General features: G+C 36.6%; 2 protein-coding genes across 3 annotated transcripts in view; one reads left to right on the top strand and one right to left on the bottom strand.

Moving 5' to 3' along the window:
• Window positions 1-647: 647 nt before the first annotated feature.
• On the bottom strand, window positions 648-3,219 carry LOC123317349 (cytochrome c). Of its 2 annotated transcripts, none has more exons than XM_044903828.1 (3): window positions 3,065-3,219; window positions 1,974-2,163; window positions 648-998 (listed from the first exon to the last, which is right to left on the bottom strand). In XM_044903828.1, exons 2-3 carry the CDS (start codon window positions 2,152-2,154, stop codon window positions 853-855), a joined length of 327 nt encoding a protein of 108 aa, XP_044759763.1. In that variant the 5' UTR covers window positions 2,155-2,163; window positions 3,065-3,219; the 3' UTR covers window positions 648-852. The 2 variants fall into 2 exon arrangements, with proteins under 2 accessions (XP_044759763.1, XP_044759764.1); XM_044903829.1 differs by lacking the exon at window positions 3,065-3,219 and adding an exon at window positions 2,349-2,504.
• Window positions 3,220-5,385: 2,166 nt separating this feature from the next.
• Window positions 5,386-18,886, top strand: part of LOC123316655 (protein charybde-like) — a 30,439-nt gene continuing 16,938 nt past the window's right edge. The window contains exons 1-2 of the mRNA XM_044902842.1: window positions 5,386-5,706; window positions 18,156-18,510. Coding sequence (XP_044758777.1) covers window positions 5,529-5,706; window positions 18,156-18,510 — 533 coding nt within the window. The 5' untranslated portion in view covers window positions 5,386-5,528. The remainder of the gene's footprint in view (window positions 5,707-18,155; window positions 18,511-18,886) is intronic.

Raw genomic sequence — 18,886 nt, 5'->3', positions numbered from 1 at the left:
ACTACTATTCGGAAAAAAGAGGGTGCTTCATGCAAGTATACACTGAAAGTCTGGAATGAGATTTTTTTTTGAATTATTATTTAAAACTAGCTGACCCCTCAGACGTCCTGTTAGGCATTATAGAGTTAACTCTATAATCTTTGGGTATATATTTATGGTGGGTTGCAACAAAGGCTGTCTCTAGTGGAGGGTAGACATAATCTTCGCACAGTGATGAAAATGATTGCAATACCACAATAAACAATTAATATTATCATCAAGTATTAATCCCCTCAATGATGTTTTTACCTTCTTCACACAATATTTCTTTTCTACTGCCCCCTTGGATGCATCAAATGCTCATAAAAGGGTGTTGTCTTCCATTAGAAGAACCTATATTGATGCAGTGGCTGTTGCAGATTTGGAATTTATTGGAACCAAAATACTTATTACTATTGTATAATTACGAGAAAAAGTACTCAAACATTGCTTATTGTTCTTGACATGAGGAGAAAAAACAAATTATTACATGCGACTACTTGACCCTTTATTTTTTTGATCTAAAATTATTTGAGAATTTAAAATGTTCTTTTTAACAGATGAGATTCATGTAATACACTACTTTGTCATATGAGCTTCGAAAAAAAAAAAAAAACAAGCAAGCAATATATCAATTAAAGGTATATTTTAAAATAAAGAATAAGTTAAAATTTCATCTAATTTGTACAAATTATTTCACTATGACATGGACAAAAACCGTCATTTTGTGAATAATACCGGCTTCGAAGGGAACTGTCAAAACGCCTCAAATTATCACATAAGGCAGTCTCGGTCCTTCACTAACAAGATTTTTTGAGTTTTACTTTAACGAATTTACTTCGTTGCTTCCTTCAAGTAGGCTATGAGATCTGCTCTCTCATTCTCTTTCTTCAGGCCAGCGAACACCATTTTGGTTCCAGGGATGTACTTCTTAGGATCTTTGAGGTAAATGAAAAGTGTGTCTTCGTTCCAGGTGATTCCTAGGGGATTCAAAAGTGGTTATTATTTCGTTTTTTTTTTAATTATTTATGAATTAAAATATTCAAATAACTGTTTGAGCTAAATCCAGGCTGTACGATATCGAAGATAGTATAGCCAACTATGCCGACGACCCAATTTTTTATAGCACAGTTTCGACCCAAATGTACATTGATGTAGATTTGGGAGATACCATAGTGCAAATCAAACCCAACTTTGTGTAGGTGAGCACAGAGAATGCAGTCTTCTGTGTAGTAGTAGAACTATGAGTAATCTCATACTGGTTCTAGAGAATTTTAGGCAACAACTGGCCAAAAAAAATCTGTTATTCACAAATGAAAATGAAATATTCGAAGAATTGTCTGGGATAAATCCAGGCTATACATTATCGAATATTGTATAGCCAACTATGCCGACAACCCAATTTTTTATTGCATAGTTTCGACCCAAATGTGCATTGAGGTACATTTGGGAGATACCATAGTGCAAATGGAACAAATTTGTTAAGCAAGTTGGTCAGATAATAACGAAGTCCCATCATTTTGAGGAATGAGAAAAAAAAGTGGTTAATAATCTCCAAGCTTGTCTACAGTCAGCATAAGTACACCAAGGATTCAATGTTCAACAGTCTGTTGCTAGAAGGATGTGCTCAGTAGACTGATGCTTGTCTGCAGAAACTTTTTATGACAAACAGCACTGAGAATGCAGTCTACAGTGAAGTAGAACTATGAGTGATCCCATATTAGTTCTAGAGGATTCTAGGCAACAATTGGCCCAGAAAAACGTTATGTTCAAATAAAAATAAAATTTTCAAAGAATTGTCTGGGCTAAATCCAGGCTGTACATCATGAAAGATTGTATAGCCAACTATGCCGACGACCCAATTTTTTATAGCACAGTTTCGACCCAAATGTACATTAACGTAGATTTGGGAGATACCATAGTGCAAATCCAACCTCTATAGTCACCTCACTCACCTTTAGATTTATTTGCGTCTGTGTATGAAAATCCTGGCGCTTGTCCAGTCTTTCTACCAAAAAGTCCATTTAGATTCGGGCCAGTCTTGTGCTTGCCACCCTTCTCTACAGTATGGCATTGTGCACATCTGCTCACAAAGAGCTTCTTGCCTTTTTCTGCGTCACCAGCTGGAATACCCATCTCGATCTTCTGAAGTAGAGGAAAAACATTGCTAAGTTACATGAATGAGTCTAAAGATTTACAAATATAATAGTATATATGGTTATTAAAGTCCACATTATTTCCAGAATTTATAATTTTATAAGTAGTTTCAAAAAATATTTAGTGGAAATTTCAACAATCTTGTGGGTGGGATGGAAAAAATTAAATGTTACCTTCCAACGCAACAATTAAAACCAATCCAACCCGATATTGTTCAAAGTCAAAGGCATTCACGAAATATCAAAATCAATAACTGATAAAATTTGGACTGGCCCAAAGACCATCATCCAAACTTACGACATCGAAAATAGCAACGTGGTGATGCTACTACTAATTTTGCCATGCGTAAAGTTGTGTAATTGAAGGTTAAGGCGGAAGTTCACTGGGCATTCCTTCGAACTTTATACCCATTACATCATATTGGTGCTGTATCGGGAAATCCATAAAAGAATAAAAAATGACTCGAGTGCTCATCACTATCTTATCAATAGATAAAATTGGAAGAATTCACTTTTAAAGGTACATGGTGAAATCTGGTGCAATGCAATAGCGTCCTTGCAAAATGAAACACAGACGACAGAAAAAGGGTGCGAAAATAGATTAAAGAACGAACCTCATAGAATAAATTGGGGCAAGGCCATGATATACAACAAATGATCGATGAATAAATGATTCATTTGGTGCACTTATGAAAATCACATGAAGACGAGATAATGATCGCTATCTTCCAATTCAAAGATTCAATTATTATATAAGTAAAGGAAACTCGAAAATATCAGAGTAAATTTAATATAAAAAGATCGTTAACCAACGTCTTGAACTAGTGAATACGGCAAAAAATTTTCATTAAGTTTTATTGAAATATTATGTAATAATGAGTACTTCTCACCTTAACTTTATTGAACGCTCGTCAACCACCTTGTGAACTTGTGATTTCAGCTGCGCTGACTAACCACAGAATCACATTGTTACCCGCACCCGCACAATCTCCGCTCCATTCCATGGTCTCACGTGAAAGATCAGTAGCACAGAACAAAAATTTTCATCAGAACACAGATTATCTTAATCTAACAATCATAGAATATCATTCATTGAAAAGTTACTACTTGAACAGAGTTTTACTTTTCTTATTTTTATGCCATAATACTCCATAATTATGAAGGGCAAATATAGCAGGGGTAGAGGCCTCCATAATAAAAAGTTTGGTTAGCGTTCTGTGGTTACAACTATCGAGGAAGATGTCTATAATTCAGTAAGTGAAATTAAATGTTGAGCTTCTTCATGTCGGCAACAGATGTCCATACTGACATTATAACTGATAGACTGACAAATCCAGGGATACTAAAACACGTTCATCCGTGGGAAAAGGAAAACCGATGTCATCAAGTTGGTGTTCTGAATGGAAATAATAATAATAATAATTTATGTATAAAATAATTAGAATATTATGAACTCTTTATTTGTATAATATCTGTCAACACAAAAATGGATTTCCTTAAAAATTTCATCTTTGGATATAAACACGATTAACAAGAACGTGCTTGGGACTTCACTCCGGTCTCAACACATCAGAGTGTCACGCAATTTTTGATTTGGTAAAATTACCATTACTGCTGGAACTTCCTCTTTGCTTTCAGTTTAATAGCTTAGGAATGAGCCCTAGTGCTGCGTGAGAATCTGGCAGAAGCTGCAATAACCTCATGTAGCTGAGTTCGACCATTGAGTTAACACTCAATGATAATATTTATGGAGGGTAGATAATATCTATTCTAGGTAGGTAGGTATAGAAAAGTGAAACTCGCCTCTCAAGCTCCAACGGCTCTAGAATAGCTGTCAGTCTGTTAAGCTGTGTGTTCAAGTTAGATAAATTACTCTTTTTGGTAGGTACCCCCACAGAATACTAATATACCCCCTTGGAGCTAAGATGATGTTACCTTCTCTATGACCGTGAAATTGAATACGAATGAAGATAATCTTAGATTTCAGATAAATCAAAAAAAAGGTATGAAGCTGATAGATTCTAATTGCTAATTTTTGATTTTCGGTTGCTGTTGCTTCGTACCCAACTTATTTGAAAATCGTCTAAGGATTCAGCTACCAAATATTTGTAGGGAAGTTTGCACTTGATTCGATGAATGAATTTTTTCACAAAACACCATTCATTACAATAAAATTCATCAATTATTCAACAAATTTTTTTCTACAATACCTAGCTATCGCCATAATTACAATTGAAGTGTATGTTCTCTAAAGAAAACCTTATCTACCGAAAGATATATACCTAATAACATAAACAGGAAACCGTGCGAACAAATAGATCTATATAAGACAAACGTTCCAGAAATGACCTCGTAAATTGCCGGTTTATTTCTTCTTTGTGTATGTTTGCGTTTTCCTCTAAAATATAAACAAATACACCTTAAAATATCAACAACGTCGTAGAAACACGATCGTCAATTTCGAAATGATCACTGTCGATGTTTACAACTGAAAATTTAGAAAACTTAATGCTCTAAATATCTTCCGGAAGGTCTATGTGAGAATCGGTGTGAGAAAAAGACAGCACATAGTAATCATGTCGGAGCTTCATACATACCGATCGTTACAGCTGACTTTGACGGACTGTTGCCAGGCTAGAATATCATAAAGAGTGGAACAGTTTCCTATTGGCTGAGTGAAAACGAGCGTACACTGCAACGTTGTCAGGTGGATGGGAATAAACTGTATTAATTTCCCGAAAAGGATATCTACATCTAGCTAGATCTAGAATTCTAGATGGAATAGGTATCTCATGACCATTCCATTTTTTTTTCTCATTGTTTCATTGCGTAATAACATGAAATATCTCAATAGAATGAAAAATTTAGAAAAGGAAGTTTCTGGTGTTCTGGTTCAGCAGATAGTCAGAAGATAGTCATTCATAAAAATTCATTTTAAAGTAGGAACTTCCATAGTCTCAATTTTTATGTAATTAATGGTTTATTTTCCGTGTTTTTCTAGGTTAGAATTGGATTTTCTACAGGAAACATTACCAAAAGAAGGGAGGAAAATGAGTTATAATTAAATCTCAAAATTTTGCAAATATTTTGGCAAGTTTAAAATGAGAATATTTCCTAGGAATTATCAGTTTATTCCAATAATGGGATGGCAGGCTAGTTCTGGCAACGTTGCGTAAACCGCTGGTCGATCAGCTGATTGCCAATGTAGGAACAGAGTTCTTATTCGCCCTTAGCCGGTGTCGAAGCTGTTTGAATTTTGGTTAGGTTCACCGGCTGAAAAGAACCCCCGATTCTGGTTCAATTTGAAAAAATTATGAAAAGAAACTACTAGAAATTGCTCAGAAATCGTACGAGATGTTTCGGTCTAATTTCCAAGAGGAAAATGCCCAGAAAGATTCCAAGTTGCAGGCTGTTTTCAGCAAACTGTCAGGGGTCTTTCCTCGGGCTGAAGATTTTGGAAATTCTAACAAGACGATGTCGTCCGAGATAATCGAGTCAGTATTGGTCGATAGTCCGATTCCTCTATCAACGAGTGAGTATTTAGAAGTTTCATTTTCAGTTGTCTTGTGTTGGAAGTTTCTTGCCAAAAGTATGTTTAAGGGTTACCCCTGGTGAGTTCTGTTTATTATTTTCATTATGTTGGGGCTTGCTGAAATCACTTCATATATAACCAATGTATTCTGTTGATTTTAGCAAAGTTTAGAGAAATACCAGTTGCTAGAATTCATTATGATCATCGAATTTTGTCATGAAAGAATTCAACTCTGAGCCCCAAAAATAAATGTATGAGTTTAAGAAGAGTTTCATTGGGTTTTTCATTATGCCAACCGATAGCACAAATGTATATTCATATTTTGATGAAATATTGAAAAGGGTTTTTCCCCAAAACATTGACAGATATAATTTTTTTAGCCTTGTTCGCCTACTCCACACTAGATACTGATTTTCGAATTAACCTGAATATTCTTTTATTTAATAGTTGTTTCACGAAGTTTTTCATTTCGAGCTAAGCTTTCAGAATTGCGAAACCGCACACGGAAGCTGATTTATTTATTCTTCATCATAGTTGAAAGAAAACGACAACTTTTGCTATAAGCAAAGTGGAAAAAACGATAATTATTTATAACAGTTGAACACAAAGAATTGTGGAAAAATGTCGAAATGAATCTGTGTTGTTCCGACCGTTAGGGACCAAAGTTGATTAACCGCTATCCGAATGGTGGGTCGTTAAATTTAACACTAGATTAGGCGCTTGATTTGGTGACATTTCAATATTTTTACGACCTGTAGCTTTCGTTTGTCGTTGACCTATTACTGTCGGTGCTTGAGAATGGATTTGAAGATCGTATTTCACATTTCACACGTTTCATTCGAGCACTATTATATACAGGGTCATTCTTTCTTCATCTCTACCAAAATCACTTTTAATGATTTACTATTTTTGTATTTGACTGATCGTATGACTTCACTGATAAATAATCAGTGATAAACTGATTTTATCAATGAAGTCACACGGTCAATACTCAACTTTGGAATATCAGTTACTGATATTCCAAAGTTTCCCAGATTCCTTTGAGTATTCTCTTTTGAAAAGCAGGCGTAGGATATTTGGAACATTTCATAATGAAAAGTACGAAATGTGAGGGGGCTATGGCGCTTGTCAAAATATTTTTGGGTTTTAAATCACCGCTATATTCTCGTTTAAACAAAAAATTCTTAGAATTGAACAAAAAACGCAACAGGCCTTTTTCGAAGAGTGTAGGTACTAATTAATTAATTATCTGAAATAATAATCACAAAAAAAAGATTAACATGTAATCGATACGTTTTTTCATATTTCATCAACTACTACCACACGAAAAGGTAACTACGTTTTCGATAATATTTCAAAAAATTATTAATGACTCATAAATTGTATGTCGTATATGTCCTATGGTTTTATGATGATGCTATAATAATGCTTTTGAATGCTAAGGATGAAAAAATCCAAATTTTGTCCGATGTATCACATAAATACAGGTATAATTTAAAAAATTGAATTTGATATTATGAATATCGATGAACGAATTTACTATAAGAATATACAAATATTGATCGATGTTTTCTTCAAATTGTTTAGTGTTTATAGTTAAACCGTACGACCACAGTCAGATTGAAAATATCAAAATATGTAGCAATTTTACAAGGACAAATAGCAACACGCTTTTCTTAGTCGAAAATTCGAGGGTTAGCTTCGATGCTAATAGGATACCGGTAGATTCGGGTGACTTGGTACAGTTCTGTAACTTGGGACAATTACCCCCCTTGCAGATTTCTTTGTATCTTACCATTTATGAGTGAAGGGACCGACTTATAAGATTGCGTAGCGTCTTTTCGGTTAGTTTAACAATTAATTTCTGTTGAGTTTGCCTTGTCCAGAGCGTTTGAATTGACAGGAAAAATCGAAGAATTCAGTAGAGTTTTTTTATGGCCCTTATACTCAGGCCCGGATCTATGATTTTTTTCTGACCGGGGCAAAAATTCATGATGGCGCCCCTCCCCTCTAAGGTTCTTAGGAAACATATCATTGCATATTCGTCATCGCGATTTCAACCCGAGTTATTTTTTTCACTAATTCGAGGCCGTTGATTACGAATATGCAATTAGATTTTTCCTTAAATGAGTACTTTAGGTGTAGCAGCCAGAAAAAAAGCACTAGTCATATGCTGATTCTTTTGTGATAGATTGGTTCTTTGCGATTAGAAAAAACCACACTTCATTCATCTATCGCTAACAGATTAGATTTTATATAATTTTTCCGCGAAGGTCCAAAATTTCTGATTTTCCATCGACCATTACTTGAAAACTTAATTTTAAAAAAATATCTGTTTGCATATTCGTGTTCTGCGCACTCGTATTAGTGTACAGTACGAATTTGGTTTCGATCGGAGACCAAAAATATTTTTCAAAAAATTCATACAGTACCTATGGAAAATTTGAAAAATTTTCGATCCCTGCCATTTCCACCAATATTGGTGTATTTACTAAAACGAGGGCGTAGATTACGAATATGCGAACAGAATTTTGCTGAAAGGATTAGTTTTTAAGTTATGGTCCATAAAAAATCGGAAATTTTGGCCCTTAGTTCCAGATGAAATTGGGATGAGTCGGTAATTCCCCAGGCAAAGAAATTACTGGCTCTATGCTTGCGACACATTGTAGACATATCCTATCTTTTAACCTATTTCACCCAAGTGTGGCGATCATTCCTAGAGATGACTGAATAATACATATACAGTTAATTGATCCCTCATTGATTTTGAAGATTTTTGGCATAGTGATAGTTTATCATGTTTCCATTCTACAGTTTCGATTTTAGCACTAGGAAATTAATTTTTTCCGAGAAACTAAAAAAAAAATTTTAACCTCTGGTGGATTTTGGCGCCCCCTTAAGCTGGCGCCCGGGGCAAGCGCCCCGCTTGCCCCCCCCTAGATCCGGGCCTGCTTATACTTTCTAGTGTCCCGTACATGTGTTTCATTTTGTGCATGTGTAATTTTTTCTTCTGGATAGTGGGATATTAGATATGTCATGAAACAAGGTTGTTTGCAAATCAAACGGTGACACGGATCTCATTAATTTATTTTGTTGTTTCATAGGGTGACTTGGGACAATGCCGAATAGATACAAGCGGCGCATTGGCAGCAGGAAATATGCCAATTTTTCGCAGGATATTATTATTTACGTTATTTCCACAAAGAAATCACGAAAGAGTGAAAGAAATCACGAAAGAGTGAAAGAAATCAAAGTTTCTCTGTTTTGTTTGTTTTTTTTTTTTACATTCGAGTTGCTATACAGGGTGTACCAAGTTCGAGGGCCTATTTGAAATTTCTGGAGAACTGGACCTATTTGAAATTTCTGGAGAACTGGACCTATTTGAAATCTGAAAATTGGGATTATGATATTGTTCGACATTATCTACTGAGCTAAAATATTCTTGAATCGTGAGCACTCTCGGTTATACAGGGATTGGAAATAAATTTTTCGAAAATATTTTTTTCTATTTTTTCGTTTCTGATATGATAGAGTATTCAATTTTGAATATATTTCTCTTCAAATCATATCAGGAAAAAAAAATTTTTTTTGGAAAAATTTACTTTCATTCACTGTATAACTGAAAGTGATTAGGCATCAAGAATATTTTAGCCTAGATTATAGCTCAGTAGATAATGCCGAAGAATATCTAATCCAAATTTTCAGATTTCAAATAGATCCAGTTCTCCAGAAACGTCTAATAGGCCCTCGAACTTGGTACACCTTGTATATTTACTTTCGCTGTAATAGGGGTTTATCATTTAATTTCCTTACCGAATTTCTATACAGGGTGTTTTATTGGTAAATGAACATACGGTAACCTGAGCTAGAGCTACCCTAGGCGAGTCCAAAAAACCCATATTAGATAGGTCTAATCAATTCCATAACGCAGATACAGGGTGCTTCATGTATTCACTTAAAATTTGAATTTCTCATAACTTTTGAACCAACCAGTATAGTTGGTTGATATTTGGCATATATGATTCACTTACACAGGTCGATAGATTCACATTTAAATTTCCAAAAAATTCCAGGTCCGTATTTGAAAAATAAGGGACTTCTTCCAAGCTGGAATTCAACACCCTGTAAATTAAAATTTTGGAATTTGATTGAGATATTTGAAAAGAGCAGAAAATTTTCAATGGGATTCAGTATATTTCATCCGTGACAGGTTAGATGGAAGAGAGCTTCGAAATCAAATAATTCGTGGCGTCATGTTGATGGAAATAAGATTATATGTACTACGTTATACTTTATACGAGGAAATTAATCTAGATTTGAATTTAGAAATTGATAATTCAGAATACGTTCAGAGAATAAAATTATTTTACATTTTCTGATTATTTTTGGGTCGACCCTGCATACTCAACGAGTCGTCATTACTCATTGGGGTTGAGTTTCACTGAACTAGGAATCTTGTAGAAAGATTACTTCGAAATTAAGTCAAAACTTCGTGAAATACGTATCAAGGAAGAGGTAGGCGGCAATCAGAGTGGATAAATAGTGCATGCTAAGTTTGGTTCTGAGATTTTATGCCTGTATTTCCAGATATTCCGTGAAAAACCAGCGGAACGGTGGTCGGCCTCTGAATGATTGCATCGAAAATGTCATAATCTGAGCTTGTTCATTTCGAACTAAACCGGAAAGCAGGAAAATTAATTGTTCTCTAAATAGAAAAACGTTGGGCAAAAATGCAAATTGAGCAGCTAGCGCTGCTATTATCTCATTCATTAATCTATTTCATGCTCATTCCGGGAATTCAAATGAACCGCTATCTTGTTAATCGAATTAATATTTCAACTTCTTATTTGAATATTGCGTTCGGGTCGTATGGAATTCTTACGAGGGCGGGTTTATTTTGGGGTTGACACAGCGCTTTGGGGAGGATTATTAAGGCGACTCCTTGTTTTTCTGTGAATCTACAGGGTGTAGATGAATAGTTCTTAAAAATTTTGAAGGGAGAATTTCTTGTCAAAAAATAGTGTAGGGGTGGTTTCTGACTAACATCGTTTGTTATATAATATAAGTTTCACTTATAGTTATAGTTTGGTTAGGGTAAGTCTCCCACTAAAGGCGTTTTTTATACAGGGTTGAACTTTGACTTGTACAAATATTTCAACAGTAGATTCTTTAGGTCAAAAGAAACACCTTTTTCCTTTACCCTTTTTTCCGAATCGGCTCGGTTTGAAAGATACAGGCTGTTGAAAAACAATAAAAAAACGTTATTTTTAGTTCTATCTCACAAATGTTTTTATCGAATGAAATGAATTTTGGGATATGGTTCTTCATTTATTTGATGAATATTTTTCGAACAGAAAATATCACCCAAGTCTTCCATTTTTCTCATTATGACCATTACGAACAATAAAAATACCAAAAGTTCAAAGAACCTAACTCTTGAAACTAAGTTGGACGCTATCTAATGAATACTTAAACGTTTTGAAAAATAAGTTTGAAAGTTAAAGTGGGTGTGGGTTCAGATAGTACCTGCACCAAACAGTTATCATTCGGAAATAGCACGTGTAATAAATTGTAATAATAAAGTAACAAATTGTAGTATGCTTCCGGTTTTTTCATGTTGATTTTACTTTCATCAAGTTGATTCGAAGACTTGATTACTCTAGAGCAGGGGTTCCCAACCTTTTCTTGACCATGCACCTCTTATACAATGCGCAAAAAAACAATTTTAATGAAAGTTAACTCTACATTGACTCTACAAACTTATTTTTTATGTTCTCTCGGGAAGGTTTTGAATGAAACAAGACACATTAAATGGAAGAAAAATTCAGGATTTCACCGGATCTTATGTGAAAGAAGAGAAATGAACAATTTTCAAAATACTGAAATGCTGATAAGTGATTTAATACTTGGTATTTCCACCCCTTTTGCGTTAATTACAGCTTGGCAACGACGGTTCATACTCAAAATGAGTGATCTTAAAATGTTCTGATCTAATCCTTCCCAGATTTCTCCGAGTTGGATTCCTAAGTCATTGAGAGTAGCTGGATGATTTTCTGAACTGCTCAGCCTTCTATTGAGGTTGTCCCAAACCTGCTCAATCGGATTATTGAGATCTGGACTTCTTGCTGGCCATTCCATTCGAGAGACTTCAACCTCTTCAAGGTACTCCTGAACGATGCGCGCACGATGGGGTCTGGCATTATCGTCCATAAAAATGAAATTTTCACCAATGTATGGGGCAAATGGCACTACATGCTCTTCAAGAATGTTCCTTATATACTTATCAGCATTCATAGCTCCATTATCAACGACCACTAGGTCTGTGCGAGCAGTCAAAGATATTCCACCCCATACCATAATCGATCCTCCCCCGAAACCAGTAGTATTCAGGAAATTGCACTGAGCATATCTTTCATGCGGACGTCTCTATACAAGGGAACGTCGATCACAATGGTAGAGGCAGAATCTAGACTCATCTGTGAAGAGAACTCTTTCCCAATCGGCCTCTTCCCAATGGATATGCTCTCTCGCAAAATCCAAACGCGCCTTCGATGGGCTGGGGTAAGAGCTGGGCCTCTTGCCGCGACACGAGGCCTTGAATCATATTCTCTGAGGCGATTTCTTATTGTCTGAGTGCTAATTTGCACCTCATGAGTTTGCTCAAGCCGAATTTGAAGGAGGCGAGCGGTTGCAAACCGTTGTCTCAACGAAAAAACTCTCAAGTAACGTTCTTGAATGGCAGTTGTTACCCGTGGTCTACCCTGTCCTGGTCTTCGGACATTCATACCTGTCTCCCTAAATCGCTGCAACATTCTGGAAACACTTGTATGGGAAACTCCAAACCTTTCTGCAATTCTTGTGTATGTCCACCCTTCTTCTCGCAAAACTACCGCTTGGGCACATTCCTCTTGGGTCAAATTGCGTGTTTCGCGTTGCATAGCGATCGAGTGTAGAAGATCAAACGAAAGAAAAACTATTGATCACTAGAATTGATCGAGAACAACTGATTTTAGAATGGAGCCAATACATTCAAAATCTGATATCATCTTTTTTTATTCTTGCTGGGAAAAAACATCTGTATTGAAGAAAACCGTTGAAAGTGGATAACATATGCATGCATAATTCTGATAAAAATAATTATCATTGAGAACACCTTCAGTTGTAGAATAAATTTGAGATTTCCATAATGTGCGTTAATTTTTTCGCGCAGTGTATTTGCGACGTCTTCAAATTTTTCAACAAGTTTGTATTGACTGTACTACTGATTATATTCACTAATGCCATCTATTGAACAGTTTGGTCTGAGAGCAGCGGTTAAATCTTAAATAAAAAACTGTAAATCATTCGCGGACTTCGAATTAAGTTCCATGTTTTGAGTTCGCGGACCATATTTTGGCTTCTGCGGACCACTGGTGGTCCACGGACCACTAGTTGGGAACCACTGCTCTAGAGAAATAGGTAATCATTCAATACATAACTTGGTTGATGATTATTGTTCCCTTTATGGATTTTCCCCATATTCTTCCTACGCGTTCATCATAAGAACAATGCTTATGTGCGTAGGGATGAGCGTATCGTATGTTAATCCTAATGTATGGAAGGTCCTGGGCTCGATGAAAAAACATCAAACACAAGGAAGAAAACTGATAGCTTCGTATGAATCCCTGACTCATATAATTGAATGAACTATTCTCCTCCATCGCTTTCCCATTTCCCTTAAAGTTATAAGGATGTTTTTTCTCTCCGGCCTTCTCTGGAAGCCATCAAAAATGACAGCGCACGCTACCGGATTAGGAAGGGGTTTCGTGCCAAACGAAGAAGTTTGTTTTCCCCCCTCGGGGCAATTTAGATAAAAGGATAACAGGATACGGCATGTCTCGGAGTTGGAGCTGATGACAGGATTATTTCGACTCGGCCTGGCAGTTATTGACCATATACGAAGAAAGTTTGCGGTGTTGGCCGGTCTAGATGTTTGTTGATTTCGTTATCTTAACGGGCGAGCTTATAGAAAAAGGGTGAAGGTTCTGAATGAAAATAAACGACTTCGTTCCGATCGGCTGATATTCATTTTTTTGTGAGTTTCTTAATAAAAGCAGAGTTGGGCAAGTTTGGAATCATAACCGCTCCTGTTATGAACTTCACGTCAGTGATTCTTTCATTCTTCCTCCTGTAGTTTTCGAATTTTCATACGAAAATGGTCTCAAACGATTGGGTTTGACTCGGTGATGAATTCCTTTTCAAAATCAATTATCTCAGTTCGCCCGACCGTTAAAACTTCCAAGAGACAGGAACAAATGGAACTTGAAATTTTCCAGGAAGGTTTAGGGTCCCAACGCATCAGTTGATGGTTTCGGTGTTGTAGGCATCTTAAATTTCGTTCTAGATATCAAAAAAGAAACGTTTCAATTGAATTGAAACCCAGTAGTAGTAAAAATGAACCAAGGATTTCCAAACCAGGAAATTTCGTCTGAATATTGATAATTATTAATATCATGTGTGGCTTAAAGTTGTGTTGGATCCCCCGTTTTCACGCCAGAAATGTTTCTTGACGCTCTGTAACTGGAGGCAATGTCACAATTGACATCCGTCAAACTGACGTTTACCGTCAAACTGACGTTTACCGTCAAACTGACGTTTACCGTCAAACTGACGTTTACCGTCAAACTGACGTCTTCCGTCAAACGCACTTAGATCAAACTGACGTCTTCCGTCGAAATGATTTCCTCCATCAAACTGACTTCCTCCGTCAAACTGACTTCCTCCGTCAAAATGACGTCTTCTGCCAAACTGACCTGGTCATACTTTCCGTCAAAATGAACTTTTTGTAAACTGACGTTTACCGTCAAACTGACGTTTACAGTCAAACGCACTTCCATCAAACTGACGTCTTCCGTCGAAATGATTTCCTCCATCAAACTGACGTCTTCCGTCAAATTGACTTCCTTCGTCAAAATGACGTCTTCCGTCAAACTGACGTTTACCGTCAAGCTGACGTTTACCATCAAACTGCATTTTTCGTCAAATTGAAGTCGTCTGTCAAACTGACGTCTTCGATCAAATTGATGTTTTCCGTCGAACTGACTTCCTCCGTCAAACTGACTTCCTCCGTCAAAATGACGTCTCCTGCCAAACTAACCTTGTCATACTTTCCGTCAAAATGATCTTTTTGCAAACTGACATCTTACAAACTGACGTTTACCGTCAAACTGACGTTTACTGTCAAACTGATGTTTACCGTCCATCTGCGTCTCTCGTCAAATTGACGTCGTCTATCAAACTTCCATCAAATTGACCTCCATTAACTTGACTTCTCCGTCAAACTGACGTCTTCCGTCAAAGTGATGTCTTCCGTCAAACTGACGTCTTCCGTCGAATTGACGTCTTCCGTCAAACTGGCGTCTTCCGTCAAACTGACGTCTTCCGTCAAACTGACGTCTTCCGTCAAACTGACGTCTTTCGTCAAACTGATGTCTTCCGTCAAACTTACTTCCATCGAACGGACTCCCTCCGTCAAACTGACTTCCTCGGTCAAACTGACTTCCTTCGTCAAAATGACGTGTTCTGCCAAACAGACTTCGCAGACTACTTCCATCAAAGTGACGTCTTCCTCCAAACTGACTTCATTCGTCAAAAATGCTTCCTGCGCCAAACTGACGCCTCTCTTCAAATAATTTAACTGAATTACCTGGATTGATAGGATTCTGTTTCGAACAGGAGCATTTTCAGGTGGCTGAACGTTCTACGAGAACAACTTTTGGCCGTTCATAAACTTTTTAGGGTTTTCACTCCCAATCTCTGAAACAAAATCAATTGAAAATGAAATCAACGATTTGCTCCTGCGTAAATTCTTGCACTAATTTGTCAGGAGCAAATTAACTAGAAAAAATTGTTGCCTGACAATGAACTCAAAATAAATAACGTTGAAATTATAATTCTTTGTAACGTTTCGGAGTCTATATCAGACTCCTTCATCAGACGAAAAAATCTACTTTTGAAAATCTTCTGAATTGTCGCTTTTTGTCTGACATTAATTGTCAACAATTCAGAAGATTTTCAAAAGTAGATTTTTTCGTCTGATGAAGGAGTCTGATATAGACTCCGAAACGTTACAAAGAATTATAATTTCAACGTTATTTATTTTGAGTTCATTGTCAGGCAACAATTTTTTCTAGTTAATTTGCTCCTGACAAATTAGTGCTAGAATTTACGCAGGAGCAAATCGTTGATTTCACTTTTAATTGATTTTGTTTCAGAGATTGGGAGTGAAAACCCTAAAAAGTTTATGAAGAGATGCAAAATCCTCCCAAAATAAATTTCAATCGATAACTTTTATCCGGTCTAAGATGTCTAAAACTCTGGTGTATTCACTGATTCGATTTTGTTTTTAATTTCGTGGGGATATCGGATTAGTTTCATTTTTCCCAATGTAGGTAGCGCTGTTCAGAATTTGACAGAGCATTGTCAACTGATATTTGAAAATTATTTGAATACTTTCGTACGACTTACGGATATGTTGTATTTATAAGCGATTATTGGTGTGTGAAAATGTATTAGTTTCGAAAAAGGGATGTAGAACATTCATTTACTCAACAATACAATCAAGAACTACAGCTAAGAATTCAATGTTCTTGGAATTTGAGGCAGAACCAAATCAGATGAATGAACATTCGGGGCGGATATAGCTAGGTTTATGGCAACTTCAGCAATATTTCAAAGAAACTGTATTGGAAATACGTAATGTGAATTGCGGGCATGTATTGAGAAACAGAAATACATAAATCTATTCTAGTCTGTTCTTCAAATATTCTTCATGAGTAGATATAGTGAAAATTTCCTTTCCGTCAACTGAATATATTGGACATTTGACCAATCAACTGTGTTTTATTAAAATCATATTGAATTACCCCCCTCATGAATTCAATTTGTGAAACGGAAATTATCTTGAAGAAGAATATTAAATACTCCTTCGAACCCTCATTCAATAGTGTTGAAATATTGACAGATTTGTTTTTGCAACAGCTGACAAAATGAGCCAGTTCATATTTTGAATTCGTTGATCGATGTTCGATATTAACGCAAAACAAAACAAAACGAGAGAGTATCATTGGACTTCCTTAGGTAGAACAAGGATAGAACGAAGCAAATGACATGGTGGCGCCGCCACGAAACTGATCCCATATCCCCGATTTTCTCAAATGTTGATGCTTGCAAAAAGTGACAAGTGCACACACCAGTGTTTTAGACATCTTAATCCGGTCGAAGTGAAATATATGTGTACCTTCATAAAATAAATGAATGCATTGCCGCCGCAGGCCAGATCCTTTGATCCACTGACAGCAGACGCCGGAAGAGGTTAGGGAATTTTGGCAATCCACGTTAGGTGCCTGATTCTCGAATTTGTTGTGACATTTCCTATGGATATTAGATTCTGTATTCTCGAACTATAGAATTAGACCATATTCCCTTGCATTTGAGAGAAACTGCTTAGAATTCTATTTGCCATAAGAACATGTTCCGATAAGATCCAATTCATTTTATGATCTAGCCTCAGATCGCGAAATATAGATCGATGGCAGTTAAACGGTGAACTATAGACTGAATTATCTGATTTTCACCAGGATGAGTTACTTAACTCACTACTCATTTTGGCTTTAACAGGAGAATCTTCAGATGGGTGAAGGTTAAGTTCACCAAGTTCACTCTCAGTCACCTGAAGATGTTCAAGTTATAGCCAAACGCGGGTAGTGGTTTAAATAACTCATTCTAGTGAAAAACAGTTGAGAGGAGTTTATACCACGGGACTTTCTCGCCATGAGGTGTAAAGGGAAAGGGGGAAAGACTATCAGAATGTGGGGAGTTGCCAGAACACCTGAACGATAAGTAGAAGTTACGAACATTACAATAGTGTCCACTTTGGTAGAAAAGATGGCAGCATTTAACGAACGTCTTTTTTCAATTTCACCAGGATACGAATGGTAGCCAATGGCGACACTTTTCGAGAAATTTTTTCTTATGGAAATTCATAGAAGATATAATTCCACTTCGGAAAGTTAAAAACATGAATGAATATCTGTTCTTCAATGAATAAAATTTTTTAATTTTTTTTCCGTTTGAGGAATAAAAAAATTTCTTACTTTCCGCGATGACGAACTGATTGAATTGAATTATAATGAAAACCCCATGTGAATTAGTGGTTTTTGACGTAAGATATTCATTTTCTCTTTTTGAACTGACCATTGAAACGGTGTAGACCCCTCTGAATTGGCCCACTTGTTTTCACCTTTATTGGATCTCTGGGATAAATATTTGGCCGTCCTGGTTATGAATTTGAACAACCGTGTTCTGACTTCAGGTCACACAGAACTTTCCTCATTTTTACACATTGTTTCTTGACCAGATTAATGACACAGAATGTAGAAGAATCACCAATGAATCTTATTTCTTTCCAGACTGGAACTACGAAGCTTACACCATATCAGAGGAGGGCGAGTACCCCGTCATAGCGTCCATCACTCAGAGGTTGGAGTCTGAGCTGAGGCGTGCCAAGAGCACCCATCTCTTCTGTGGCGAGGTACTCCTGCCCTGCGGCCTCCTGCAGAGGATTGCTGCAGACATCGTCTCGATGGCAGAGAACGAACCCTGCGGACTGAGGGGGTGCGGGTTGCACCTTTTCTTCGAGAGGGTCGATGAGTGCATGAGCCTGGGTATGCTGAGGTGCGACCCGTCGACGGCTTGCACCTTCGAGCTGCACCTCACGCTGAAGCAGAACAACACGAGGTGGACTTTTCTACCGCAGTTTTTGAGGTGAGATGATCCAGTCTGAATTTTGAACTTGATGCGGTTCTTCTACAGGGTGAGTCTTTGACTCGTACAAATAATTCAACAGTAGATTCTTGAGGTCAAAAGAAACACTTTGTGTCTTTACAATTTTTTCCCATTCGGACGTGATAAAAAGATAAAACATTTTTAATTTTCATAATGAGCTGTGTCACCTCTGTAAAAACAAAATTCCCTTTAGAATAACTTGTTATCTCAGACACTACACATCTGTGGATCTTTTAAACAGAGTTCTATCAGCCAAACAACCCAATTTAAAATTACTCGAATTATACGCATTATACAGGAAAATAAGATGAACACTTTTATTTTACAGAATTTTCATTACACAGCATCCAACTTA

Source organism: Coccinella septempunctata, chromosome 7, assembly GCF_907165205.1.
Source record: "Coccinella septempunctata chromosome 7, icCocSept1.1, whole genome shotgun sequence".
NCBI lineage: Eukaryota > Metazoa > Arthropoda > Insecta > Coleoptera > Coccinellidae > Coccinella > Coccinella septempunctata.
The sequence above is the reverse complement of the archived record's forward strand: the minus strand, read 5'-3'. Positions and strand labels throughout refer to the sequence as shown.